The sequence below is a fragment of the Hyposmocoma kahamanoa genome, unplaced genomic scaffold (genome assembly GCF_003589595.1).
Source record: "Hyposmocoma kahamanoa isolate Upper Pololo Valley unplaced genomic scaffold, ASM358959v1 202, whole genome shotgun sequence".
Lineage (NCBI taxonomy): Eukaryota > Metazoa > Arthropoda > Insecta > Lepidoptera > Cosmopterigidae > Hyposmocoma > Hyposmocoma kahamanoa.
The window spans coordinates 14,670,203-14,681,233 of record NW_020653726.1 but is presented as its reverse complement, the minus strand read 5'-3'; the positions used below and the strand labels follow the sequence as shown (position 1 = coordinate 14,681,233).

Sequence of the window (11,031 nt, the reverse complement as noted above, 5' to 3'; positions counted from 1 at the left end):
GACCGACAATGGCCCCGCTTATAGCTCACAGGAATTTAAGAAATTTTTGCTCGAATGGGAAGTAACTCACGTCACATCATCCCCGCATTACCCGCAATCAAACGGAAAGAGCGAGAGAGCAGTCCAAACAGTAAAAAATTTATTAAAAAAATGTGTGGATTCTGGACAGGAATTTTTAATGGCATTGTTAAATTTCAGGGCTACGCCACGTAACGGGTTAGATTCACCCGCTCAAATATTAATGGGTAGGCGATTAAATACAAAACTCCCGATCAATCCGAAATTGCTCACTGAAAGTGTTGATAATGAACGCAATTATCGAGGATTGATGTTAGATAAGGAGAAAATTAAACGTCATTACGATGCGTCAGCGAAACCGCTCAGGTGTTTGTTTCCGGGTGACAAAGCAACATTGGTATGTAACGGCTCCAGAAAACCTGTTTCGGTGGTTGCTCCTGCGCCAGAACCGCGCTCATATATAGTGGAGGACGATACCGGCGTCCGATATAGACGTACTCGCGGTCACTTGGTGGCGCGGACAGCGTCTGCATGGCCTGCTGAGCGACCCCAGGCACTTACTACAGCGTGTTCAAGTAAGCTTGGTACGGTTTGGCCGACAGGAGTGCGTAGACGCAGACCGAGAGCGGTGTCTGAGGAGCAGCGGGTGTCCGACTCGCAATCTGAGAGCGCGAGCTCATCGCCGCGGGGTGGGTATGCGATACTCCGGCCAGGGGCCACAGAGTACGAGGAAGGGTGCTCGTTTGAAAGTCTGTCGGAAGCGTCTCCCTCATCGTCACCAGTAGTTTCAATTACCAGGTCTAGAGAACGAACTGCACGTATGTTAAGTGATTTATTAGTTAGGTCAAGTAAAGAGTAGTTAAACCCGAAATGTGAGGTTAAGAAAATGATCAAATTGTGTAATTTACTTTTTTTTTTATCTTTCAATAATAATAGGTGTAAAATAGTTTATTTACTCCGTGAGTTATTGATAGGTGTGATAAAGTATAATAATGTGTTACATTACTATGGCAAAACAATATAAGCATAAATAACTCATATTTATGAATTGGTAAGTTAACTAAAATTTCAGTATATAAGTTTATTTATTATTTTTGTTATATAAAGTGTCTTAAATTGTTCATGATGAAAAGATAACTGTATCTAACCATTAAAGGTATTTATCTTAGTTAATATTAAATTTATAACTTTTCAAAAGGGAAACATGTAACATATTATGCGAGGGTAGTCCCGCACTGTGTGATTGAAATAAATCAGTGTTCAACCAACTTGCGTGTGTTTCACTTCAGAGATCATGGAGGTTGCAACACGTCCGAAACACCGAGGAAAATAAAATACATTTTATATACGATAGAGTCGCGATTCTAAAATTAAATACTCAAACTTATCTTCATTTCACAGGTAAGCGAATTACACTTGAAATCTTCACATTGATTAAACTCTATTATTCATTCGTAAGGAAGACTGCTTTGACAAGAATGAGAACTCTAGGAGTTGCTCTTTGTAAATAAATCAGGATAACCTGAAAAGCTAAACAATTCATTACAATGGATTATTGTCATCCAAAAGCCGTATCTACCTTCAGTATAAAGCTTTTGTTCCATAGTTTTTAAGTCATGGCAAATTTTTAATATCAACTGGAATCTTATTATGGAAGCGTGTACATAGTCACATAGTTGAATTTGTAACTTTATGAACACGACTGTCAAGAACAGCAAGTTTATTATTATTCCTCATATTTATATTATGTCTATTACTATTTTTCATAAAAGAATCACCGTTTTTATCCAATACTGTAAGATAATCGGAAAGTTATTTATTATAGAGTCTTTATATTAGAAACAAGTCGTGACAATGAATTGCCAGTTTTCAATTGTATATATTTACACACTAGTAGCAATAGAACTCATTGTGAAAGACGTACCCTGGGGCATCGTGCCCAGAAGGCTAGCAACATTTCCCCTTTGAATTGCTAAACTTATTCTTTGGCGGAAATAGTTGCCAGCCTTGTGGTCACCGGAGGTTTCTACGAGGCGATCCGACAGCTCGTTCACTAGAAGTAACACCTGTGGTCCCCACGGACCCAGGGTTCCCCCGCAAAAGGCACAAAGCTGTAGCACTGGGCAAGGTTAGCATATTTGATCCTTTTGCAGTTCTCGGCCGTTCTGCCCACAGGACCTGAGTCGCCCACGCTTGCAAGGACATGGGAGGGGACTACAGTGTCTACATAGGTTACTAGCTGTCTCCCTAGTTTCCATGGACGGACAGTCATACCGTCAGGCCTCTTACCGTCACTGCGACAGATACCAGTAAGCTCGAGAACTGCCGGTATCTTAGAGCTGGTGAAGGCCCGAAACATAATGCTATTGAGCGCTGCGTGTCGAGATATGCGGCTAGCGCTGTGAGTACAATGGGACTTGTCAATACTTGTGACAGGGGCAGTGGCAGTGCCTCTTAGATTTTGCGATTAAAAACTTTGAACGGCACTTTAACTGTTATGGACAGGCATGTCACTTACCACCAGGCGCATGACATGTACGTGCCGTCACGTGGTATTATAAAAAAGCATAATGTTATCAAAATATAGCAGTATCTAACAAAAGTTACATGTAATATTTGAAGCCACGAGAGCAACGCTCGGTAAGAGCCCAATTTCACAGTTTCTACTTATAGTTGCTAAGAGGATCAGATTTCTTTCGTTACAAACTATATAAGCTGTACTTTCAAAAGATTTCGCCATTGCAGTGGTGAACAATTTTATGAAGCCTAAAATACTGTGAAAAAAGAATTTACTTAATAGGGACATTATGCAAAGCTAATGGCGGCTATATTGCAGAAAACCTTAATAGAAATGAACGCTTAAGAGTGTAGAAGCAAAATAAACAGGATGTTAGGGAATGTACTGCTAACCGGAAAAGTATTTTTTTTTCATTTCAAATTTTTTTTTTACCGAATAAATAAAATAGAATAGTAATAATTTATTCCAAAAAAGGAACAACACAGCACATCTACATTTAACAATTACGATACATAATAATAACATGAACAAAAAACGAAAAAGAAAAAAAGCATAACAAATAAATAGCGTAATAACTAAGTGATACTATAGCTCAGGAGTCAGAGACTTCATTATTATGTTGTAAACTATTTTATGAAATAAACATTATTATTATTATTATTATTATTATTATTGTATTTATTTTAAACTCTCGCCTCTCCCAAGGCCTAAAAAATTAATTTTGAATTTTTAAATGGGAGAGGCGGTATTTCCCGGCAATGGCACAGTCGGCCGGGGTCAGGGACTCAGGTCCAAGAATCGGCGAACAATACGTGCCGTATCGAGCAGGACCGCCTTCTGCATTTGTGCTGGAAGCGACACGCCACAGAAATCCAACCGCTTCAAGCTGTTAGAAAGGCTGACTGGAATTAACCCATTTGCGGACAAAACAATTGGGATTATTTCAGTGGAGGCCACATCCCACATGTCGGTGATCTCGTGCGCCAGGTCGAGATACTTCCGGCGTTTCTCGGTTTCAGCTTTCACGAGACCCTCGTCATGCGGGATGGTGACGTCCACAAGAAACACCCTCGACTGCGATCGATCCAATATCACAATATCAGGCTTATTCGCAAGAATAGTCCTGTCCGTGATAATAGATCGATCCCAATAGATTTTGGTGCGGTCATCTTCGAGTATTGGCTCCGGTGAATACTTGTAATATGGCAACCTCTGTTGCACTAGTCCGTACTTGAGAGCGAGCTCTTGGTGTAATATTTTGGCTGCCTGGTTGTGTCTGTGCAAGTACTCAGTGTTAGCAAGAGCGGAACAACCGGAAACAATATGCCTAAGTGACTCTCCGGGACGGCCACATGCCCGACAAATGTCTACTGTGCCGTCCTTTAGGATATATTTCCGATAGTTCCGCGTCTTAATAACCTGATCCTGTATTGCACAGACAAAACCTTCGGTTTCCCCAAAGAGGTCCCCGAAACGCAGCCAATGTAGGGAGGCTTTACGGTCCATAAAAGGCTCGTGGAGTACCTTGAAGAACCTCCCATGGAGCTCCTTCTCTTTCCATACGGACTCGCGGTCAGAAGTGCTAAGCACCACCGGGTCTCGCCATTCCTCTTTGGCCAACGATAAGGGAGTTAGCCCTTTATCACATGTGACAACCTCTCCACGAATTACGTCATCCGTCATCGTCAAAAAGTAGTTTCTGAGACTGCATATCTCGCGGTTGTGCATGGTTTTGACACTTAATAGGCCTCTACCTCCACACTTCCGCGGGACATACAATCTCATAACTGACGATCTCGGATGATGCATTCGGTGAGAGGTCATCGTCGTGCGGACTCGTCTATCCAGAGCGTCTAATTCCGTCTGAGTCCATTTGAGCACGCCAAATGTGTACATCAGAACAGGCATGACCCAGGAGTTATAAGCTCGGATCTTATTAACGCCTGACAAATAGCTGTTTAGCACATTTTTCAGGCGCCCATAAAAAACCTCGCACACACCCTGTTTCACGTCTGCTTCCTTCACTCCGATGGTCTGTGACATGCCCAAATACCGGTATGTTTCAGTCTCGGAGAGTACCCGCAGGTGATTGGTGCCAATATTAATGCCATCAGAATGCATGACACGTCCCCTCTCAACATGGACCACCGCGCACTTATCGATCCCAAGCTCCATCCTAACCGAACTGCTGAAATCGTTGGTGATTGTCAGCAGCTCCGTCAATCTGTCAGCTGTGGGGCCGTATAGCTTGAGATCATCCATGTAGAGAAGGTGAGGCATTCGCGGCCCACCTCTCCGAAACTGAAAGCCTGTGCCCGACCTCTCCAATAGAGTACTCAGAGGGTTCAGGGCCAGGCAAAACCACAGTGGACTCAGACAATCGCCCTGGAAAATACCTCGCCTTATTTCTATTCGGTCATCCGCATCCGTCATTCGCCGACCGTCCAGACTCAGGATCGTTCTCCAACATCCCATGCATTGCCCGAGGAAGTGTCGAACTGCACTGTCAATTTTATACAGTTCGAGGACCCTCGAGAGCCATGAGTGGGGCACCGAGTCGAACGCTTTCCTATAGTCTATCCAGGCAGCGGAGAAATTCCGACGGTTGCGTCTGACAAGTTGGCCAGCGACCGCGTCGATGAGGAGCAGCTCCTTACTACCGCGGCTACCGCCCCTACATCCGTTCTGAACCTCAGACATCACACTGTTATCAACAATGTGCTGACTTATCTTGGAGCTCAAAACAGATGTTAAAGTCTTGTATATTGTACAAAGACAAGTTATGGGGCGATACTGTGATGGATCCACGGTAGCATCGCTCTTTGGAGCTAAATGAGTGACCCCAGTAGTTAAGAAGTTTGGGAGCGTCCCACTCTCAAGGGCACTTTGGAACTGACGAGCGAGAGTAGCGTGGCAGCACCAGAACCCCTTCAGCCAATAATGATGCAGTCCGTCCGGTCCCGGACTTTTCCAGTTCGGAGCCTTACGGACCGCTACCGCTACATCCTCTTCGGATATGCTGATGGGATTCATAGGCGCTATGGTTGCACATGCTCCCTCGACCGCTTCGAACCATGGACCCTCTTCGTGATCGACGGGCTGCGACCAAAGCCTTCGCCAAAAGGCGACCACTTCTGCTTTGTCCGGACGCTCACCCGTCAAGACCACATCAGGACGCTCCAGTGTCCTATAAAACTTCTTTTGGTCACTCATGAAGAGACGATTCTGCCGATACCTCTTCACCCTTTCGGAATATCGCCGAATCCGCTTGCCCCAAGCAGCTATCTTCTGCTTCAGATCATCGATGCGCCCTGTCAGTTTTCGTGCAAACTCCGGTGAGTCTACAAAAATGTTCTCACCGGGGAATGCTTCTCGGACAAAGCGCATCACTCTCGGCCTTGTGACGCCTGATCTGAAGCTAGTCAGTTTGCCGATGAGGACCCTGGCCCATGCTATACGACCCTCAATTCGCCTCATCCAGGCTGGCTTAGTACTAGTCCTAGGAGTAGTGCTGCCAACCTGGTGGTTACCGCCGGGTCTTGTTGGCGGCATCCTGACGCCGACAAATTGACACACAGTCATTGCGGCAGCGAAGAGAATTGAGTCTGTCTCCCAAAGGCCTACGCTTTCCTCTAAAAATGAGGGAAGCATGTTGTTAATGGCCCCAACGGCATCCCGAACCTTGATACTGAGAGGCACTCGAGGCAGCCGTGGCCTTCGCTCAAGAGGCACGTGGCGATATTCCAGAATCGTCTCCTCCAGACTACTCCTCAACGCTTCCAAATCCAGGGCGGCTGTTCCCCAATCACTTTCAGTACCACCCGTATCCGGCTGCTGAGCACTAGGTTCCCTGTGAACTTCCCTGCTGAGAACAGGAGAGCGCTCCAGCCTGGGTGGCTCTTCTTCCAGTGGAGGAACAGCCTCGCATCGTAATTGCTCGAGTTCGGCAGCGCTAAAAAGTCCTGAGCGCTGTAGGTACCGAACTCGGTCCGCCAGGTTTTGTTCTGTGACGGTCAAAGTTGGCTCCAGCCGAAGAAATTCGCGGTACATTACTGCTCGATAACCTGTCCGTCCGGTTCCCGAACCTGAGGCCCTAAAATAGGCCCGCATGGCATTTTTATTCATATCAATCGTCCATGCCATGCGGCGCCGTACTCCACCAGAGGCGGGTACCGATTGCTGGGACCGAGTTGCCCCAGCCCCTGCCGATACCATGCCAACTGGTGGTGATGGATCGTGAGTAGACTGGCCGGATGGTCGGGCCAGTCTGCCGCGGCTGGGGGCCCGCATACTGCCACGCCCAGCCCCAGCTCCAGGCGCGCCCCGGCGATTACCCCCGGGAAGCGGCCCTATTCGCTCATCGTAACTGTTGTGCTCCATCATTTACGATGAGCAATTTTACACCCGGGGCTTTCACTCACTTACCCCGGGGAGACCGTTATTTACCCTATTTAACGCTGAGACCAGTTCCTTGACACGGTTCTGTACATCAATGAACTCAAGCGCTGACTGTTTGCACTACTGAAACGGTAAAGTGACATGATATTCACTGTGCCGTTCCACCAGTGGGCGATGAGGTCGTCACATCCCTACGCCATTTTCACTTATTATTATTATTATTATTATTATTATTATGTAACATTAAAAAAAACCGACTTCAAAAGTTCATGGAATTATATTTATTGGCCAAGTTTTATTGAAATCGGTTACCGGAAAGTGCGCGAAACCGGATTCATCCCCTGGATTCAAACCCTGGTTTGCCACCCTTAGAGGAGCAATATTTTCAAATTTAAATGGGACCAATACTGAGGAACCCTCTTTGTAACAAAAAACGAATCATTAGAAAGTGCAATCTGATAAACAATATTTAAGTCTAAATTATAACGTTTTTTAGAAAGAGGGACTTTTCAGTCAACAACCTATGTATATAACAATTAAAAGCAGCCATTTTATGTTTCCAGGGGTGACAAGAAGAAGCCGGGATAATTGTATCTGTATGCGTAGGCTTACGTTAAATTTTAAAATCATATTTGTTATCTACTTTGGTTATAGTTAAATCTATGAAATCGAGAGAGTTGTTTTGTTCTAATTCTTTCTTAAATTTAATTTTTGGATGTTTGTTGTTAAGGTCGTCTACAAAATTGTCCAGCTGTCTCATACTACCTGTCCAACAGAGTATCAAATCATCAACATACCTAAATTAATATAGTATATATCTATTACCTGCAATATATTGAGTTTCAAAAGGATCCACAAATATGTCTGCCATTTAAATTTATGTTTTAAATTTATGTTCACACAATTAGTAAAATAGCGAAATGTGAGCAACACACCGATGTAAATTAATTTTTAGAGAGAACATTTGACATTGAATATTTGACAACCAACTAAATGAAATGTTGTGCCGGAACTGCACATCATTGAAACGCAGTGTGTGTATGGAACGCCGCATCTAGTACGCTAGTACATAGATATAGTTGTGCGTGACTGTTTATATCTGTGTATACAATGAAGACCCCTCATACCTACTTATCGTGCGTATCTCCATAAGTAGCATCATAAATCACGAGTTATCAATTTTACCGTTTATTTTCGAAAAATAGTTCGCGCACATAATACATAACACATTCCCTGTTTGCCGTTTTTTTGCGCGTTTTCTGTTTATGGATAATTTTGCGAAGTTGGGGCAGTCTCAGTCTGAACTTATGGTCTAGTCTTAGCGAAACAAAAGAATAGGTTCGGTCCATATAAATTTATTTCTAAATAGAAATGAAAAGGCTGTGACAACAAAATAATAAAATGATGTACAAAAGTAAAATCAGTATAAAACACTCTTTACTAAAGTACCGGCACGCTGTGATGGCCGTTTTGATGTTTGTGTTGTCCCTCATCAAGTTTCGTTTTAATTCATAACTACGTTGAAGGAGGTAATTGCTATAATTGTTGTTAATAGTGACGTGTAGTAAAATTCATGAAATGTATCGAATTTTACGAGACAACTCGATATATGTATTTTGAAATTCGAAATTAAAAAAAATAAAATCATACGGTTGTCACTTATAGGATTGCTGGCCAGCACAACTTCTACCTCCGGCAAACTCGCGTCAAAGCTCAATGCAAAACAAAGCAGTTTCGAATTGACGTTGCTTCGGTTCAATGAAATATAAACGTTATTATTTTCCATTTATTAGAACTTTTTAATCAGCTACATCTTGCAAAACTAGTTATAAATTTAAAAACTTATAGATGTGTTTATATATTTTTTGGGAATAAATTGAGATTTCGATGATACTTATTCCAAAAGGGCTTATGTATATGTATGTAGTATATGATTTAAAAACAGTAAATCATGTGATGTTTGAGTTTTATATGTGGGTAATCTATGAGCACGTTGTCTTGTTTTGAGAATTTTGATGGGAGTGTAATAGTGTAAGGAAGAGGGACGAATATATAATAAGGATACAAAATTTTAAAATTAAGTGGCCAGGAACTTGTAACGATGTGGGTGATAAAAGATCGAATGACGGTGAAGAACGTCAGCATCATCACAAACTATAGCTGTTTTGAGCCATAATAGGCTTGAATCTAGGCTTACGTATTACCGCGTTCGTAGGAGTATCAAATTCCCTGGTGTATGAATACTAGGGTTAAGAAACTTACGGGCTATAATACCTAGAATACCAGGCAGTTAACAACGTCGGGCGATAGACAAAATGTGTGGCATTGGTATTCCGTTTTTCCGATTTCTTGTTGCCATTTAAACGGGATGCCTATCTTGTATCAACAACATCGATACTGTGTTTCATTCAATCTCAAAGCTTTCATTTATGTTTCCTAAGTCAGTTTATGTTTCCTACTGCGTTTTTAAAGCAATAGAAATATAATACTGTAGTGGGATCTTGTTCATTTACTTATAGCACTGTAGAAGTTACAGATTTAGTAACAGTAAGAGCTATTTGTGAAAGAGTTCTTCCAGGGATGTATCGCCACCACACCTGTTTCTGCTGCCAAACAGTAATGTCAGTAATAATGCGTTCCGGCTTTGAAGGGTGAGGTGTTGGTGAAGCGATACAGGCGCATGGGACTTGTCAACTTAATGTCTCAGGGTCGTCACCCTGATCGGGTGGCTGTATGGGTGGGTAGGCCTGTCGTTTACCACAAGGCGCGCACCTTGTCCGTCACCTCCGCTTATATCACTAAAAATGATCAGTTCGCTTTCTAAAATCGTAGGCGAAAGTTCTTTTGTAACCTCGTCTTTCAGCTTGCACAATTTGCCTCCGCGGGGAACAGCTCAATTCTAAGGAGATACAACAACATTCCTTGAATACAGGCTAGGGAGATCATGTCGTTGAGGAGATTTGTGATCCATCTCTAATATGCAAGTTTCTTTACGATGTTTTCCTTCGCTGCCAAAAAAAGTAGTACCTATGCAGTCGACTAAAATGATTGAAGACTCAGTGGCGTCCCCTCTGAGAATCGAACTCAGACCCATATACATAAGAGGTAAGCTTCCTTTTAACTAAATAGCCTTTTATCGTTACATAAAATGACAATTATAAAGAGGAGTGGAGAGAAAAAGACAATAAAAGTTAAAACATAATATAATAGGATCAGTATGGTAACTCCATACAAATGTTTTTGAGTGCGGCTTGTATGTGTTCACGCCCGCTGCGCGCTGTGTACGGACGCACACATTCGCATAATAATGAGAGACTCGTTCTCCCAAATAAGCCTAAAGGTTTGACATACCGCCTCTCAAGCTGAGGCCGTGGTTTCGAACTCAGGCTCGCACCCCTGAATTTCTCGGAATTTATGTGCGAAATTTAATTTCTTGATTAATATGATAACGCGTAGGTTCAGTCTATGTACGGCACAGATAAAAGTGACTTTACCATAAACTACAGGTGTACATCGCTGTACACACAAAAGTCACTAAATGCAATGCGTGTAGTACAGTACAACGACGCGTTCAGGGTTCTGTTGCGGATGCCGCGACACTGTAGTGCGTCCGGGATGTTCGCGGATGCGAGCGTTGACGGCTTCGACGCTACGTTGCGCAAGCGCTGCGAAGCGACAATACGTGGGGTGCCCGTTAGCTGCCACAAACTCTTGACAGTTGTTGCGCACAGATGGGACAGTGGACTGCTAAGGCACTGGTCCTCTCTTTATTTAAGTTTACGTACTAATATAGTCATTTAAGTTTTTGCTAAAATACTAACATTTTTATGGATTTTGTTGAAGTCCGAAATAAATGCAATTTATTTTATTTTTTTATTAAACCTGCACGTCGAAGAAGGTTCACAACTTCCGGAAAACCAGATCGGCGTTCACAACCAGCGCGGTGGACTATAGTGTCGCGCCTGAGAGGAGACCCGAGCCCTGCAGTGGACTTATAAATGGGTTGAAGATGATTCTCCCATTACAACCACTTGAATGTTTTAATTTCTCAAATTTTTATGTTGACGTTTATTGTTTTTACAATATTTATCTAAATA

At 43.0% G+C, this 11,031-nt stretch overlaps 1 protein-coding gene across 1 annotated transcript; it reads right to left on the bottom strand.

Annotated features, from left to right (window-relative positions):
• Positions 1–522: 522 nt before the first annotated feature.
• Positions 523–6,916, bottom strand: LOC113227145. The gene is made up of 2 exons (XM_026460023.1): positions 4,036–6,916; positions 523–830 (listed from the first exon to the last, which is right to left on the bottom strand). The coding sequence occupies exons 1-2, from the start codon at positions 6,914–6,916 to the stop codon at positions 523–525; spliced, it is 3,189 nt and encodes a 1,062-aa protein (XP_026315808.1).
• Between the last annotated feature and the right edge of the window lie 4,115 nt (positions 6,917–11,031).

Excerpts from the sequence above, each read along its gene's own strand:
- LOC113227145 (XM_026460023.1), bottom strand. The coding sequence starts at position 6,916 with ATGGAGCACAACAGTTACGATGAGCGAATAGGGCCGCTTCCCGGGGGT. Across the intron at positions 831-4,035 it reads CCACGAGCCTTTTATGGACC|TTCGTTCTCTAGACCTGGTA; the intron begins GTAAAGCCTCCC and ends ACATACGTGCAG.